This window comes from Crotalus tigris, unplaced genomic scaffold, assembly GCF_016545835.1.
Source record: "Crotalus tigris isolate CLP2741 ecotype Arizona unplaced genomic scaffold, ASM1654583v1 scf7180000018252.723642, whole genome shotgun sequence".
NCBI classification, from domain to species: Eukaryota; Metazoa; Chordata; class Lepidosauria; order Squamata; family Viperidae; genus Crotalus; species Crotalus tigris.
In genome coordinates this window covers 250,864-270,000 of record NW_024096906.1, presented here as the reverse complement: position 1 = coordinate 270,000, position 19,137 = coordinate 250,864, and the positions used below count along the sequence as shown (strand labels likewise).

At 40.5% G+C, this 19,137-nt stretch overlaps 1 protein-coding gene across 6 annotated transcripts in view; it reads right to left on the bottom strand.

Moving 5' to 3' along the window:
• Positions 1 to 19,137, bottom strand: part of LOC120310651 (calcium-activated potassium channel subunit alpha-1) — a 251,828-nt gene that overhangs the window by 14,812 nt on the left and 217,879 nt on the right. For all 6 annotated transcript variants that reach the window (XM_039349289.1, XM_039349290.1, XM_039349293.1 and 3 more), the window contains 2 exons: positions 6,651 to 6,764; positions 4,744 to 4,874 (listed from right to left, as the gene is read on the bottom strand). In XM_039349289.1, coding sequence (XP_039205223.1) covers positions 4,744 to 4,874; positions 6,651 to 6,764 — 245 coding nt within the window. The remainder of the gene's footprint in view (positions 1 to 4,743; positions 4,875 to 6,650; positions 6,765 to 19,137) is intronic.

Genomic DNA, 19,137 nt, shown 5'->3' with positions numbered 1-19,137 from the left:
ACCTCCAGTGATGGAGTGCCCAAGATTTCTGGAGGCAACTTCTGTTCCACTGGTTAATTGTCCTCACTGTTAGGCAGTTTCTCCTTAATTCCAGGTTGCTTCTCTCCTTGAGTAGTTTCCATCTGTTGATTCTTGTCCTGCCTCCAGGTGCTTTGGAGAACAGATTGACTCCCCTCTTCTTGGTGGCAGCCCCTCAAATACTGGAATCCTGCTATCATGTCCCTCCTAATCCTTCTTTTCGCTAGACTAGCCAAATCCAAGTCCTGCAGCCGTTCTTCCTATGTTTTAGTCTCCAAGCCTTGGATCATTTTAGTTGCTCTCCTCTGTACTTTTTCCAAGGTCTCAACGCCGTTTTTGTAGTATGGTGACCAAAATTGGCTGCAGTATTCCAGGTGTGGCCTCACTGGGGTTTTATAAAGTGGTACTAATACTTCATGTGAGTTTGATTCTATGCCTCTGTTTATACAGGATTGGATATAATGATTATGCACACAGCTGGCTAGTGATTGTCCACTAGGACTCCAAGGTCCCTAATTGTTCTGATGTTCATTTTCATAGAATTATCCTTCACACATATATTCTTGGCTAGATTTTTTATTCCATTCTTCTGTAGGACAAATCTACTTCCTTCTTCACCTTGCTGTCCATCTATAGATGTTTTTCAATCTAGAAAAATAAAAATTGACTACACTTTCACTTCTTCACCATTCATTGTGTGTTGATTATAACAACGACTGACATTATTTCAATATTTTACCTTCTGGCCTAAAATGAGTTCTTAATTTTTCACTTTATGTTTTTCACTTTCAAATGAGCTTGTCTTACTTTATTTTTTATTAAGAATATGCATATCTGCAAAGCTTTAAGAGTGCTTCAGCCTCCCCCACCCCAGTTTTGACACCACATTTTATCTCTCTCCACTCTGCATTTTTATGATATTCTTATTATATATACATTAAATGGAAATGAGGACAAAGTGCATTTTTGTCTCCGTCTGTTATAAAATACTGTTTTCAAGATCCAGTTTTTAAATAGCTTTTTCTTTACTGTTAAGTCAAGGCTCCATTTTTGAACAGTGTCTTTGCTCCTCAGGAGTATAATCATAATATCATATTAGTCTTAATGCATTTTATATTCTAATTTATATAATCAATGGCTTTGATCAGTCAATAAAGCAAAAATAACTTTCTGTGTTCCTTATAACATTTTGCTCTTTTCATTGTCTGAACTTATGTCCTTCTGGCCTGGAATTAGTTCTTAAGCAAAACCTTGCTTGTGAAGTAATTTATAGTTCAACAATTTGCACCTTTTATGGTATCTTCCATAGGAATATTCCATCCTCTTTTCCAATTTCTAGATCGCACAATGTTGCTCAATAATTGTTGATATAGAGCAGTTGGAATTTTAATTCTCTCCTCCTGCTTTAAACATTATTTCACCTATCCCTGCTATTTTCCTATCTGGTTGGTCTGTCAGTCTGTCTGTCTGTCTATCTTTATCTGTCTATCTTTATCTGTCTATCTATCTGTCTGTCTGTCTGTCTGTCTGCCTGCTTACCTACCTACTTGTCTCTCTCTCTCTCTGTCTATCTATCTATCTATCTATCTATCTATCTATCTATCTATCTATCTATCTATCTATCTATCTATCTATTTATCTATCTATCTATCTATCTTTATCTGTCTGTCCGTCCATCCGTCTTCTTGCCTGCCTATCTATCTATCTATCTATCTATCTATCTATCTATCTATCTATCTATCTATTTTTATCTGTCTATCTGTCTGTCTATTTATATGCATATCGATCTATCTGTCTGTCTTTCAATATCTATCTGTCTGTCTCTCTGTTTGTCTGTCTATCTATCTATCTAATTTGAATACATGCCCATTTTATCCGGAGATTTCAACAGGTCTATTATCTATGGTGCCTCATTTTTTCTTGGCAAAATTTCTGTCATTCTGTAAAGCCATCATAAAGGATTTCAGGACAGTCTTTCCATCTTACTTCATCCTTACTTCCCTCTTTTAGCTTACATCCATGATTACCTGAGTAGCCCATGTTAACTGTAGTTTTTCTTATGTCTATGGAGGTTCTCCATCATCCAGGTCATGGTGGTCCCAGAGGTGCTTTTTCACGAGGCAACTGGACTTTTTTTTCTCTTCGCTTTGAAGACTTTTGACTTCTCATCCAAGAAGCTTCTTCATCTCTGACTGGATGATCTTGCCCCTCCCCACCATCCAGCCAGAGCTGAAGAAGCTTCTTGGATGAGAAGTCAAACGTCTTCAAAGAGGAAAATAATATCCAGTTGCCTCATGAAAAAAACACTGTTGAGATTTTCTTACGATTTCTCTGATCTCCTTTAAAGAAAATCCTGGTTTTCTTCACAATGTTTTATCTGTTTGACATTCTTGATAACTGGCGTCTTTGTGTTTTCCAGGTTGGTCTTTGAAGCCTGAATTCATCCCTTGTATTTGCCCTTTTTGTTGGATCTGAACCCTTTGTCTTTCACTGGGCATTCCCACAGCTTCTTCTTTTTTCTCTTTGACATCCGAGGAAGCTTTTTTTCCTTTTGTTTTTTTGACTGTTTTGATTTCATGACTTCGACTTCATCCCATGACTTCTGGGCTTCTCTTTTATATATATAGAAGCACGAAGCTGAAAACACCAGCCTGAAGATGACGAATGGGACTTCGTTGAAACGTTGCCAAGACACTTCCAATTTGACGCGGGAGAAAACCCGAATAACCAAAGACCTACATACAAACACCCGTGAAAACCTCAGAAAACAAATATATATACTGTATCTGTTCCTTACATTGATCTGAAATTCTGACTGTTAGGTCCTTGAGGTTAAATCTTGTTGGCACATGGGACTCTGTTCTCAATTTTCTAAGTTTAACCCACATATTTGACACCAATAATTCACAGTCCATTCCATTGTCTGCACCTGCAACTTTGCAGGCCTGACTGGATTGCACTCCTTAATCTCCTGTTTCCCATTACGTAGTCAGTTTGATTCCAATGTTGCACATCTGGTGATCACATGTGGCTGGAAGGAGGTGTTAGCAATAAACAAGAAATCCTCTTTACAAAACTCTCTTGACTTTTACCCAATTCAAACCATCTATGCGTCAGGTTTTTCATTTTTCTAATATTTACCCTGCAATCATCCATTGCAGCCTTTTTTGCTTAACATTTTTCTTTTTTTTTTTCAATTTGCAGTGGCACTTCTCCATGCCCTCCCCCCTGTATCTGCATTCAATAAATATGATAACAATATTCTTTTTGAGCATATGGCTGCACTCTTCCTCTGTATAATCTCATGCCTTGAATATATAATTCAGCCAATTGGTTGACTTGGGCAGCCGTAGAAATTGAATAAACCAACAAACAGGAGAGCTACGCTTATCCATTCCAGCTCGCTCAAGTTCAGTTATTCCTAAACCTCTCATTTCAGATGTTCGTGATTCACGCTTCTCACATTCAATCAGAATAGAGCTGGAAGGGACCTTGGAGGTCTTCTAGTCTAACCTCCTGCTCAAGCAGAAGACCCTATACCATTTCAGACAGGTGGCTGTCCAGTCTCTACTTGAAAACCTCCAGTGATGGAGCGCCCACAACTTCTGGAGGGCAAAAGCTGTTCCCCTGGTTAATTGTCCTCACTGTCAGGAAGTTTCTCCTTAGTAACTAGGTTGCTTCTCTCCCTGATTAGTTTCCATGGATTGCCCTTAGGTTCAGCTGGATCAGAGTGTGAAGGAGGAGAAGAACCTTCTTGGGACTGCTGAAAGGATGTCATATCCCTCCTCCTCCTTTGCTGAGAAAGGGCTGTTCAAGTTAATGTATATATCTATATCATCTATATCTATATCAGGGGTGTCAAACTCAATTTCATTGAGGGCCGCATCAGCATTGCGGTTGCCCTCAGGGAGCCGGGTGGGTGTGGCCAGGGTGGGTGTGGCCTACTGGGTGGGTGTGGATGGAGTGGGTGTGGCCTACTGGGTGGGCGTGGTCAGTGAGATAGATCTGAGGGTCTCTGGCAGAAGGAGGTGGGACCAGGGCAAGTGCCAAGACATGGTCCATTGGAGGAGCCTCACTGTTCCTCTCAGGCCATGCGGGGGGGGGGTTATGGAGCTAAGACTGAATGCATTTCATCATAGAGGGCCACCACAAAATTGTACATTGGCTCCCAGCTGGCCTGGGCCAGGGCCAAGGCAGAGGGGGCCATTCCTTCACTGTTTCCAGGATGGTTTCGCGGGCCACATGAAACCACTTCGCGGGCCTTGTGTTTGACATGTCTGATCTATATCATCTATATCTATATCATCTATATCTATATCTATATATCTATCTTTATATGTCTGTATAATTTCTCTGGTATCTATCTATCTATCTATCTATCTATCTATCTATCTATCTATCTATCTTATCTATCTATCCATCTATCTTTATATGTCTGAATAATCTCTCTAGTATCTATCATCTATCTTATCTATCTATCTATCTATCTATCTATCTATCTATCTATCTATCTATCTATTTATCTATCCTTCTATTCCCATTGTTCAGTCAGAAGCTTCTTGGATAAGTCGTGAAACATTTCCAGGAAAAAAAAAACCCAAGAAATTCCAGTTGACCTTTTGGGAAAGCACCTTTTAGTCTCTCCCTAGAGTGAGCGTAGACCTAGAGTCAAAACTGCAGTCTTATTCTTACGATACACAGAACATAGAAAAGATGGGTGCTTACCGCACTCATGAGGGAATCCAGGACACTAACCGCAAAGGCGGTCCCGCACGCAAAAGGCTGGGTTAGATACAGTTCGGTATCTGGGTCATCATCATCATCTTGATCCAGGAACTGGACGTTGGAATCATTCACTGAAAAGAAAAGGACAACGTACCTGGCTCTAATATCTGATATCTTTTTACACGCCCTAACATAAAGAAGAAACACAGCACCTGGGCAGAAAGTTCTGCGCCTTGAATGTTGACATGTTGCTGAGAACTAAATTAAAGTGTAGGTGGAATCTGTCTTTGGGGGAAAAAAGAATATTTGTTTGTCTTTGCGAAAGGTGCAGATGTCAAGAGTAGGAACTCCTCAGTGGCCCGACTCAGTATTATTTGAGATGTTTCCCAGAAGTCCTTGACCGTTCATTTAGCGACCGTTCAAAGTTACCACGGCACTAAAAAAACTTAGGACCATTTTTCACATTTAATGACTGTTGCAGCATCCCCAGGGTCACATGATCAAAATTCGGAATGCTTAGCAATCGACTCGCATCCGAAGGCAAGGAGAGTAGAGCGGAGGCAAGCTCAAAGGAGGTCTGTGAGGTTGTTGGTGAGGAGGCCTCCCCATCCCTTCTCACAAGAAACACCTGGCTTGGACGGATTTAACCAGAGACCAGGAGAGGGTGCCTTCATCGGGAACAATTCTTTGCTTTGGCACACACTTCCCCAGCCTCTGTGAACTCTCCTTCTTTGATTTCAGATCGTGTTTCTGCCCTGTGCACTCTGAACCTTGTTTGTGAACTGTGGAACTGGCCTTGTGGACTTTGAACCTTGTTTACAGGCTACAAACTTCCTCCTGGCCTTGTGAATTGGCTCTGGCGACTATTGGATCTAGTTTGTGGGACACTGGGGTGGCTGCTTTTGGGAAAGTTTGGGGTGAAGCTTCGCCGGTCATTGTAGGGCCATCTGTCACAGGATAGCAGTGCCGTGAAAGACTTCATGGGTGCCTGCAACTGCCTACATGACCTGGGTCATAACCGTAGATTATTACCCAGTAAAAGAAGTAAAATTAAGATAGATCTTTAAAAAAAGAACTGGCTTAATCATTGTGTGTATGTGTGTGCACCTCTGTATGTATGCATGTGTATTATTATTATCAATCCACTGCAGGAAGAAAGTTTCTTCATGAAGGCTATGGACTATCCCATCTGATCTAGAGCAGTAGTTCTCAACCTTTCTAATGCCGCGACCCCATAATACAGTTCCCCATGTTGTGGTGACCCCCAACCACTTATATATCACCAGGTGCCAGGGGCGTGGCCAAAGAAAAGGGGGAAAAAATTGCGGACAGCCTTCTTTGGCGACCCCCGTGAAATGGTCGTTCGACCCCAAATGGGGTCCCGACCCACAGGTTGAGAACCACTGAGCTAGAGGGAGATAGACTCTTTTGACTTCCAGGACAGTGTATGACTGGCCCAACTCTTCCAGTTCTCTTCCATGCCTCAAGGAACACTAGAACTTTGATCTCCTTATTCTTAGTCCATCTCTTTAAAGATCACATACACCAGTTGTGTTGTTGCACTGAGAGAGAACAACTGGTCCAGAGTCATCCGGTTGGTTCCCATGCTTAAAGAACACCGAAACGGGGGTCACACATGGCATATCACAATATATTGCAATATTTTTTTGCCTTTGTGTAGATGGGGTGGGCGTGGCCTCCACGTGGCACAACTGGCCCGTGGGCCGGCAGTTTGACACCCCTGAACTACCTCATTGGTGTGTATGTCGGTGAGCTTGTTCTACATGGATGTTGGTATGCGCACACATACTGTACAACTTTCAGGAGAAAACCCTATTACATCTTTACTTAAATGCAGCACTCTTTAGGCTGGGAAAAACAGGTAGAAAGGTCCCAAGAGAGCTTACCTAACTCAGTAATAATAGGGATATCGATTCCCGTCGTAATGGAGGGCTGACGGAGAAGGCCGTGCACTGGACTCTTGTCAGGTGATGACCTGTCCATTCCAGGTGGCGAAAACCCTGTAGGGACAAGAGTAAAGAGAAGCTGAGATTCTATACTATGACTCGTAACTCTAATTACAACAAGATTAGACTAGGAAGAATCCGTACTGAAATGGTCCTTAGTGGGCCTGTGGATGAGAAGAAATAAGAAGAAGGTCTAGACCAGGAGTAGGCAACCTTGGCTCTTTTATGACTTGTGGACTTCAACTCCCAGAATTCCTGAGCCAGCCATGCTGAGGGGAAAGGGAGAGGTTTCCAAGCTGAGCCAGTCTGGCTCAGGAATTCTGGGAGTTGAAGTCCACCAGTCATAAAAGAGACAAGGTTGCCTACCCTGGTCTGGAATATTTGGGATAAGGATGAATCTGAACCATTTGCGGCCAACTCGGATCCCCGTGCCCCATATAACCTCTAATGTTTCCAAGGAAATAAATGCTAACAAATGTGTATTTTTTGTATCGGGTAGCAGTAGTCCGAAAACAAGTCCCAACCGAAAAATAAATCCTAGAGTGACTTTTCAGGATGCTCCTAATATAAGCCCCACCCCCAAAATAAGCCCCAGCTAAGATCGTCAGCCAGATGGATGCATTTAATACCGTATTTCCCCCAAAATAAGACTTAAGGTATCTTTTTGGAGCAAAAAATAGTATAAGACCTGGTCTTATTTTCAGGGAAACATGGTATGTGCAATCAGGAAGACCTGGAGGAACGTTGTCCATGGGGTCGCGATGGGTCGGACACGACTTCGCAATTAACAACAACAACAATCTTTAAAAAGGTGCTGTGCCTCGACTTCCACATTGGAAGGAATTGTCTTGTTTTTTTCCAGGATGCTTCTTCTATGTCTAAAGATAATCTACAATTTTGGATTAACTATGTCTGACCTCACTTAGCTATGTAAGATAAGCCAGGATTGGTCAAGTGCTACTATCTAGGGTTAAACTAGCTTCCCGCCCAGCTAGTTGCTCTCTGTGCCATTTAAATATTGTATAAATCATGATTATCAGAAATAGTCATTAGTAAGGAGTTTGCGTTACACAAAGTTAGTTGACTGGGAAGTTAATTTAATCCTGTTTTGGGCTAAATCAAGGGAACCCCAAAAAGGATGCCAGTTGGGCTAATTATCCCATAGGTGTATTTGACTAGGTCAAGTGACATTGTATTCTACAAGGTATTCTACAAGGTTACTAAAAGAATGTCACTATGGAGGTGTCTATGATACAAAAGAAACTTTACACAAATACAGGAGTGGGGTCTTTGGTTTTCTTACAGTTTCAATACTAAACTAGCTAACAGCATCAGTGCTAGAAAGGAGTGAGGTTTGTGAGAAGGAGGAGGAGGAGGAGGAGGAGGAGGAGGAGGAGGAGGAGGAGGAGGAGGAGGAGGAGGAGGAGAAGAAGAAGAAGAAGAAGAAGAAGAAGAAGAAGAAGAAGAAGAAGAAGAAGAAGAAGAAGAAGAAGAAGAAGAAGAAGAAGGAAGAAGAAGAAGAAGAAGAAGAAGAAGAAGAAGAAGAAGAAGAAGAAGAAGAAGAAGAAGAAGAAGAAGAAGAAGAAGAAGAAGAAGAAGAAGAAGAAGAAGAAGAAGAAGAAGAAGAAGAAGAAAGACAGACTATGGGGTCCTTGGTACTCTCTGGTAGTTTTCTTACAGATGTTACATTACCAAACTAGCTAACATCATCAGTGCTAGAAGGGACTGCGAGGGACTGCGAGGAGAAGGAGGAAAAGAAAAAACAAAACAGAAAGAAAAAGAAAAAAGGAGAAAAAAGACGGTGGGGTCTTCGGTGCTCTTTGTGGTTTTCTTACAGACGTTTCATTACCAAACTAGGTGACACAATCAGTGTTCAGCCCTGAGGCCCAAATATTGTCTCCTATTGGTTACATGTATTTTCTTATTATTTCACTATAAGCACATGCCTTTTGTCTAGAGCTAATCATTTTAATTGGGTTCGGAAGAAGCAAATTCCATCACACTGTGCCACATTTATAAGTTTACAGATTACTCTCTGGGAATCTTTTCTTTACAAAATTGCTGTTTTATACAAAGAGGTGCATAATTGCTAAATAGGATTGTTTCAACTTTTCTAAAAAAAAAAAAAAAAAAAAAAAAAGCGGGAGGTCAAAGAAAGCCAGAAAGGTGCTTTTTTTCAATTTTCAGACAATTCTCTTTGTTGCCTGCCTTTCAGCTTGCAGCATAAATTTTAGATGCTGTCTGTTTCTTCCTTCAAAAAAAAAAAAAAAGGAAAAGTCAAGGAAACATAAACTGTTTTATCACAACTTTCATTTGAAATTATGAAAAACTGCAAGTGACAGCTGGGTGAATTCAGCGAACGTGAAGTTTTTGAATTTCTTTGACTTGACAGGTAAACACCTTAAATCGCTAATGCTAGATATGCATTATACATGGCCTGTATTTTGACATCCATCATCAAATGCTGACTAGAGGAAATACTGATTTGCTCCCATAAAGCAAGAAGAAATTCAGGTCACAGAATATTAGGAAAACAATATTTCATTACAGCGTCAGAAACACGCTCAGTCATGAGATGTAAAAGCTGCCTGGGGTGTGGAAAGGTTTTCTTCTGTTCCACAAGACCTTCCTTCCTTCCTTCCTTCCTTCCTTCCTTCCTTCCTTCCTTCCTTCCTTCCTTCCTTCCTTCCTTCCTTCGATTTATGATCCTTCCTTCCTTCCTTCCTCCCTCCTTCCCTCCCTTCTGCTTCTTTCTTTCTTTCTTTCTTTCTTTCTTTCTTTCTTTCTTTCTTTCTTTCTTTCTTTCTTTCTTTCTTTCTTTCTTTCTTTCTTTCTTTCTCTTTTTTGGCCACACAATATAAAAAAAATGTTGAGACTCTGGAAAGAGGGCAGAGAAGAGCGACAAAGATGATCAGGGGACTGGAGGCTAAAGCATTTGAAGAATGGTTGCAGAAATTGGGTATGTCTAGTTTAGTGAAGAGAAGGACTATGGGTGACATGAAAGCAGTGTTCCCATATGTGAGAGGTTGCCATAAATAAGAGGGAGTCAATCTATTTCCCAAAACACCTGAAGGGAAGGAAGGAAGGAAGGAAGGAAGGAAGGAAGGAAGGAAGGAAGGAAGGAAGGAAGGAAGGAAGGAAGGAAGGAAGGAAGGAGCACACTGTATTCCACGGCATCAAAAAGTGGTATTAACACTTCACGTGATCTTCTATCCCTAATGAATGAAAAGAATTCCTGGTGGTTCAAAAAAGTGGCCACTCTTTAACATGCTTAATCATACAGGCTGTGTTCAACAAAGTCTAGTTTAATGAAGAGAAGGGTGAAGGGGAAACATGACAGCAGTATTCCAATATCTCAGGGGTTGCCACAAAGAACAAGGGGTCAAGCGATTCTCCAAAGGATTTGGAGGCAAGAAAAGAAGCAACGGATGGAAACTCATCAAGGAGAGAAGCAAGCTGGAGCTAAGAAGAAATTTCCTGACAGTGAGGACAATTAACCAATGGAACAGAAGTTGCCTCCAGAAGTTGTGAATGCTCCAACTCTGGATGTTTTTAAGAACAGATTGGACAACCATTTGTCTGAAATGGTATAGGGTCACCTTCCTGATCAGGGGGTTGGGCTAGAAGACCTCCAAAGTCCCTTCCAACTCTGTTATTCTATCTATTCTATTCTAAATTCTATGCTAAAGATCTTCCTGCTTCTGACATTCTACCATAATGTCCATATTTCCTTTTCCCAAACACAACTGCTCTTGGCAGGGCTATCTAGAGGGAATGACACACAAAAAGATAAGATGGTAGCTACACTCAAAGCTCTGTCCATTTACTTTTGGTGAGTCCCAGAATATAATGATCGTATTTCCTGTCTGGATCGGCATCCATAATTTTAAATATTAGAGAAAACATTAATGGACGTGCCAAGCTGCTGAAATTTCAAAACTACACCATCATTCTGCATTTTTCAACTCTTAAAACCCCGTTAATACAGATGGTTGCAATTCAATTTTTAAACAGTATGTTAAGCTTAGATCTGTCTGATCTGAGCCTCAATACTGTCGGATCTCACCTCTCTCTTTATAAAAGTTAATTCAAAGGCTGAGAACTGACTGCCGAAAATTGCTGAAACACATTTAGTTTAACAAGTGCTACAATATTTAGGAGATTCAGCAGTTTTGGCTCAGACACTGTGATCAAAAACTGAAAAAGAGAGCACAATTTAAAAACATTTGCCTTTTTATAGAGCTTAATGCGTGCCTAAAGTATATTCAAAAGTTGATCCAGGTTCTCCCTAATTTTCAAACACCTGTCTGACAAAAATCTCAATCCATCCATCATTTCCTTCCCACTCTTTTCTGAAAATCTAACTTCTCAGATGCTGTTCCTATAATCCTCTCTGCTCCCATCAAAAGGATGCACTAATCTTCTCATTGTCTCTGTTTAAAATTATTTCTTTAACTGATGGGCCCAGTTGATGAAAACAATTTAGTAAGGGAATCAGGGAACTGCAGAAATTAAAGCAATAACAGGTAAAGCATTGGTAAATTTACCTGCTATGGAAAACGGCAATTGCACAGTTGTTGGAATGATATTTAAAGATGCAAAAAAAGTGTCGTATTAACCCAGCTAGCAATAAAATGAATTGAAACATCAACACAACAACACAAATAGACCCATATATTTACTCTAGATCATTCATCGTCTTCAGAAAACATCCAGAAATAAGTCTGATGCTTTGGGAATGCTTTTATCCCCACCATTTTTTTTTTATTATTTCCAGATTTTTTCCTCTTCTTTCTCCACAAATATCTCTCGATTTGTTGTGCACTCACGCTTCTCCAGGTGCCCTTCCTAAAATTTCTAACTAACTATCATTTTAAAGAGGCTGGATTCTACGTTAGTCACTTTAGTTACAACATGGCTTTTCTACTAAGCTTTTCTAAGCTCGAGCAAATGAATGTCATTGTCGTGATGGCATTTGGGATAGATTATCTGATGAGATTTTTTTTACGAGAGATGCCGTATTAACTTGTGACTATTTGGGATACTGATCGTTAATTGGGTGGTTCAATACCTATTGGCTGTTACTCTATCACAGTTGATTTATTGTACCAACTGTAAACTGCTTAGAAGACTGACACAGCCTTGAAATCTGGCAAATAAATGAATATATCAAGTAAGTCAGGAAAGCAAACTTCAAGGTGAATTTGGTGCTTCCTGCCTAGGCCAGGTGTTTATTAACTCCGTGTCAAACTCAACTAGTTTCAAGAAAGTTAGCCAAAAGGAGTTAGGAGAGTTGCACAGGCAGATTTCTACAAAAATCAATATTTCCAGGATTGCTGAACAAAGGAGCCAGGCCACAGATGCCCTCAAAGCAACTGGCACAGGAATAACGGTAATCATTATGGGCTGGATGGCTGAAGAGGAAGGCCTCCATGGACCCAGTCTGTCAGCCTGATCTTTCCTTACTCTCTGCATAAACTCCCACAATATTACTGGTTTTACCCAATGCCCTGTTTAAGTAGGTGTACACACTATGCTGGCAATTGTGTTGTTTTTCATATTCAGACAGAGGTTAGGGATGAAATAGTTCACCCAATGCAAAATGTCCACGCTACTAGCAATGAAACTGAGACTTGGCTGTCTTTGTTTCATTGATCCAATGAAATCTTCTGCACGCAAATCATCTCCTTTGCAATTGTCCTTCTTGGGCACGCAAGTCTCAAACATGTTAAAGCGCACCCTGTGGAATGTTTTGCGGAAATGCAAATTGGGAAGTAAAACAAGACCATCTTGCTGATTAAATATATCCACCAGCTCAGGAAGAAGGTGCTGGAAGGTATGTTACATCTGATTTTGAGGCAAAGGAGGGAGAGGGGAAAAAAAAAAAAAGCTTTATTTTGTTATTTTCCAGTTCGCCAAAAATCAGTGTTGCGTTGGTGAGCAGATATAATCACTTTGGGTTAGGACCCTTGTGCCGTTTATTTGGTACCCTTTATTTGGTACTTTGGAAAATTTTCACCAAATTTATTCTAGCATGGAACCTGAAGAACTTTTTTCCTGAGCTTCTAAAAGACAGGTAAAATCCAGACCATGACCTGATTCTATTCTATTCTATTCTATTCTATTCTATTCTATTCTATTCTATTCTATTCTATTCTATTCTATTCTACTCTATTCTGCATTCTATTCTCTATTCCATTCCATTCCATTCTATTCCATTCTATTCATTCCATTCCATATTCTATTCCATTCCACTCTACTCTATTCTACCCTACCCTACCCTATTTTATCCTATTCTATTTTCCATTCCATTCTCCCTCTATCTTTGTAATACTGTTCCGTCATATTACTGAGATGGATTTTGGTGTGAACGGAAAGGTTACTGTTAAAAACAAGCACAAATTAGAAAAACATTTTCCCCTATTTCTTTTTTCTGAGGAGAAAGAAAGGTAGACAAAAGCAAATTTGGTAAACCTCTGCAAAAAAAAAGAAAGAAAGAAACTAAATTCTTTTGTTAAATGAATGGAGTGGTTTCGTTTTAACACATGATTGGCAGCTGCTGAAACATAAATTACAAACATTTCCCCTTGCTGCTTATGGTGAAATTATGCAGATTAGAATTTGATGAGGTTTATTTCATGAGACTCAATTTGGACTTTTAATCTATTAAGCTCCAATAAATTAGCTCTCTCAATAGCTCCCTTGAGCTGCAGCTGTGAGAAGCATAGCTGTTTCCAGCCCTCCCCCCTTACTCTCCTTCCAACAATTTCCTTAGGAGATAAAGTTACTAAAATCCCAGGTCTCTGAGTACTATTACTTCTTAACCACCGTATAAATGCTAGGTACAACAAATTAGGCATTAAACCTTGGTATATTTATCCATCTTTGCAGTCGTAACTTTCCCTGGCTGCTTTGATCTCTTTCAAGGACGGATCCAAGAAAGCCAGGAATCCTGTGTTGGATTTAGAACTGCAACTGAATTGAAGTGAGATACCCTTATATCATGCAGTTCTGGAAAGATGTATGTTGTTGCAACTTACTCCTCATAAATATGAATCTTGTCTTAACTAAGCTTCGTTTCTCTAGGATAGGACACCACCGTTGCTCTCATTATGATCGTGTTTATTTATTAATTTAGCGTATGGCACAAAATGTTAAAAAGCCCATCACAATTTTCTTCTCAATCAGCAAGTATGAAACAAGACCCATCACAAGACGCATCACAAGACCTTCACCTGACATGACCCACACCTGATCCCTCACAAGACCTTCACCTGACATGACCCACACCTGATCCCTCACAAGATCCTCACCTCCCATCACAAGACCCATGGACCACACAAAGAAGGTAGAAGTAGAAGAACACCAACGGAGACATCCCCAAATCTCCACTGAAGATATTACTTAGCCTGGTAACGAAAGATTTGGAAACCAACCCACAAGCTTGGAGAACAAAGTTCCACTCTCATCCCATCCCCAAGCTACAGATATTCGCCACTATGGCAAATAGGAAACCATTTATTCTATTTACAAATTCAAAGGTAGACTAATTATATAGTCAACACATCATGGGAGAACAAGAAAGAAGCTGTCCTGAAGAATATAGGAATCTGATACTCCCGTGTCCTCTGACCAACAACATAGAGTTAGCTAATTCTTCCACAACAGCAGCTAGACCAGTGGTTCTCAACCTTTTTAATACCGTGACCCCAACCGGTCGTAAGTTGAGGACTACCCAACTGGTCGTAAGTCGAGGACTACCCAACCGGTCATAAGTCGAGGACTTTCCCTGCCTGGGAGTGTCGCGCATGCATGGTGCCGCCCCCTGCACCGGCTGAGGCGTAGCTGCCAAGCGGCAGAGATGGTGCAGGCCGACCACCGGCTGGGCCACCAACTGGCCCAGCCCAAAGGAGGTAAGGCACCCGCTGGGCCCCACACACGCCAGCAACCCTCCCTGCGCCCGCCGGCCTCCCACCCCTGGCCTTCTTTTACTTACATTTTTAGTAGTTGCTCAGCAGGGAGGGGTGGAAGCTTCCAGACAGCTCGCCTTCGCTGCAGACAACTTGCAGCACCGTTTGCAGAATGGGACTTTTGGTGGGCTCAGCAGGGCAGAGACAGCCTGGACAATTCCTATTGTCTTTTGAAAGCCAATAGAATTAGACTCTATTCAAGAGAGTCTCTTCTATTGGCTTTCAAAAGCCAATAGAATAAAAGGGAGTAGCACAGCTAAGGAAAAGGGGGAAAAATGATGGACTGCATTGTTTGGTGACCCCCGTGAAATGGTCGTTCGACCCCAAATGGGGTCCCGACCGACAGGTTGAGAACCACTGAGCTATACAATCCTTGCGGTCTCCTGGCTACAAACTCATCCCTATGAGAAGACCACGGCCCTTTTTGGTCTTTGCATATAGAAGTCTCAGATCAACCATCAAACCAACATGGAAAGATTAAGCAGAGCTAAGTGGTGATTCCTGTTGAGGATCTCCCTAGAAAATGACGTGATCGGCGCAGAAAAGTGCAGACAAAAACACTACTGGTTTGATAAGTGTGGCTTAGGTTTCCCACACTCACAAGTGGGTATTTTGAAGAATGTGGACTGAGGAAGAATTGCCGAAAACATTCGAGTCTTGCCACTTTCACAACACTGGAAAGAAGTGGACATGCTTTGAGTCGCTTGAAATCATAACGGAATTTAGATTCTGCGGATACATTGTGTACACAACCCAACCCTGCTCATGCACCTCACTATCGCTTGCACACATATTGGCTCTCACAACACTGGGGAAGGCAGGGCTGGGATGAATGGGGAGGCTAAAAAATCCCATCATTGTTTGGCAAAGGCGTCTTCTCATAATGATGAGGGTTTAGTGCACTAGTTTCTTGAGGAGATTGGTGTCAATTTGGCACTACGGGCTGTCCTCGACTTAAAAAAAAATCATTTAGTGAATGTTCAAAGATACAATGGCACTGGAAAAAGTGACATTTTTCACAGTGACAATCTTTGCAGCATTCCCACAATCAAAATTCAAAGTCAATGGGGATGCTAAATTCACTGAACCACTGAGTTAATGACTTATCAATTGCCAGTGGTTCATTTAACAACTGAAGCAAGTGAAGTCGTAAAATGGGGCAAAGCTCACTTCACAGATGTGTCACTTAAGAGAAATTTTGGGTTCAACTGTGTTTGTGTAAGTTGAAGGGTCAGCAGGGGATGGGTCCATTCTGGATCATTCATGTGGGATGTGCTGCAATTTTTATACCAACCAAATTCACAGGCTAATTTGGCAACTGCAAAGTATTTGATTGCATTTTAATTTCCAGAAAAATTCTTGGCTTGGAAAACCAATGAGACTTCTTTGATGTGTAATGATCTAATTAGGCTTATGGAGTAATCAGGGCTGGCCCAAATAAGCCTGTTTTGATTATTATTGGGCAGCTTTTCATATTCTACCCGATATTCTTTCTATTTTTTTCTTTTTAAATCAGGGAAGATAGCCACTGTAAAATACCTTTGAAAGGGGCCTGGGGGATGTTCTGTTCACCATATGGATTTATTAAAAAAAAAACAAAAACAAATATCAACATTCAAAGCATGTCCTTGCAGCAAAAACAGTGATGAAAGATCAAAAAGATTACAGATGGAGAGCAAGCCAACCTATTACAAAAATATGGATTCTTGACAGCTGTAAAAAAAAAAAGATGCAAATCATGTGCTTGATTCTTCTGTACAAATTCAATGTGTCTTTAACCATTGCATCTTGGAGATGTGGTAATCATACGATGATAGAAATTAATTAAGATGGTATAGGAAAACGTATGAATGTATAACTCAACCTCTAAATCATATTGCAAATTCTTGAAATTCAATAGCATAGATTTGGGTTTTTTTTAATATCATCCTCACCATCATTATCTTCATCTTTACAAATAAGAAGATAGGATTGTATAACCAATACAGAGAGATAGGAGGTATATAAACATAATAAATAAATAAATGTAATAGATAGATAGATAGATATAATAAAATAAAATATTATAATTCAAGCCTTGTTGGATGTGAGAAAAGGTGGCAGAAATTAGTTAAGAAAAGTCATTTCTTGTCTTTCAATATTTCTTCCACCATTCTTAAAAAAATAACAAGTAATAACTTCTACTTCTCGGAGATTGCCTCCAGTAAATGACATTTTATAGAATCACTGAAATGTCAGACTCATTCAACTGAAATAGTTCATAATTTTAGGTGCTGCCACTATTCTTTAATATTTGTGTAGATTCAGTTGTAGAATACCTTAACAAAAAGAACTTCTTTCCTCCTATATGAGCTGATGGACACCTGTCAAATGTCCTCTTCACTCACCAAGCCCTGGTGATGCAGTGCTTAGAATGCAGAATTGCAGGCTCACTCTGCCCACAGCCATCAGTTTGAGACTGGACAGTCACTTGTCTGAGATGGTATAGCTTCTCCTGCTTGAACAGGGGGATTGGCTACAAAACCTCCAAGGTCCCTTCCAGCTCTATTCTATTCTATTCTATTCTATTCTATTCTATTCTATTCTATTCTATTCTATTCTATTCTATTCTATTCTACTCTACTCTACTCTACTCTACTCTTTATTTTGTGAAATTTATTTGCTACTCTGGGTGGCTTACCACAATAAACATTAAAAGCAAATGCAACAATAAAAAGGGAAGAAATGAAAAGAGGGCAAGCAGAAATAGTAATGAGATGATAGAAAGGATAAAGCAAACAATGAAAAAAAAAAACACACAACGAGGAGACATCAACAGAAGAACCAAAAGAGATGGACGGGTGGAGGATCTCAGCTGTTGACTCAGAGACATCTGAAATAATGTGTGACTTTGAAACACTGACACAGCTCACGACCTCATCATACAAACGATGGAATTCTATAATTGCATCTTGATGACTGACACACACGTGCACGCATGATTTACACACACACTTGTATTCTGTATATCATTTACACGCTGCTATCAAATGGTAACGTAGGTCATCATTTGGTTCTCTGCACCCGCCTGAGTGTTGGAATAAGTTCATTTATTTTCTAAGAATTAGGCATCTGAGGCCTCCCCCCCTCCTTATTAACCAGCTATAAACTCTGGCTTCTGCTTTCTTTTGATCTTTTCCTGGGGGTGGGGCACAAGGGAGGCAAATTGTGACCCATATTTCATAACATCGTTATGCAAATGCTGCCCCTCACCTCCTTGCATCAGAAATCCTGCAGCAAGTATGTAATTGTGGCATTTTTCTCAACATGACATTACTGCAATTTGGGGCCGATGTCCCTGCTGCAAATCATACTGCATTATACAGGGATTTTCTCCAGATTTTCCCCACCATGCTTTTTTTTTCCTTAGATGAATATCCACAGGCTCAGGAGAAAGCAGACATCAAACTAAGAAAAAGACTGTTATACACCAAGAACAGAAAGCCGACAGACCCAGGAAGTAACTTAAACTTAAAATAGGAGAGTAGAATACTTCTGTTCAAATTTTTGGTCTCATATTTTTCAATAAAAACTTGGGTTCGACAAGGGGGAGGCAGGGATGTATATTATTTTTATTTTATTTTTCTCTTTTCTCTTTTCTATTTTACTTTTCTCTCCTCCCCACCCCCACCCCAGATCTTCACATTTCTAAAGCAAAAACATCAAGCAAGCCTCTTTAATTATAGTTAAAAGTTTTGACTCTAAAATTTGAGATGGCGAAATTTGAAAACAGCCCAATGAATGTCCACAAGAAAACATGCAGAAATGTCCAGTGTACCTGCTTCATTGGTTATGAGTTTACCAAACAGAATAGCAGAGTTGTAAGTGACCTTGGAGGTCTTCTAGTCCAACTCCCTGTGCAGGCAGGAAACCTTAGACAATTTCAGACAAATGGTTGTCCAATCTCTTCTTTAAAACTTCCAGTGTTGGAGCATTCACAACTTCTGGAGGTAAGTCGTTCCACTGATTAATTGTTTTCACAGTCAGGAAATTTCTGGTGGCAAGCTGTTCCACTGGTTAATTGTCCTCACTGTCAGGAAATTTCTCCTTAGTTCTAGGTTGCTTCTCTCCTTGACGAGTTTCCATCCATTGCTTTCTTGTCCTGCCTTCTGGTGCTTTGGAGAACAAGTTGACCCCCTCTTCTCTGTGGCATCCCCTCAAATATTGGAAGATTGCTATCATGTCCCCCCCAAGTCCTTCTTTTCCTTAAGCTAGACATACCAATTTATAACTTGGTAACACACATCTTCAGCATAATTGCCCCATCTGTATGTATGGTATCCATGATCTCTCTCTCTCTCTCTCTCTCTCTGTGTGTGTGTGTGTGTGTGTGTGTGTGTGTGTGTGTGAGAGAGAGAGAGAGAGAGAGAGAGAGAGAGAGAGAGAGAGAGAGAGAGAGAGAGAGATGGTTAGTATCG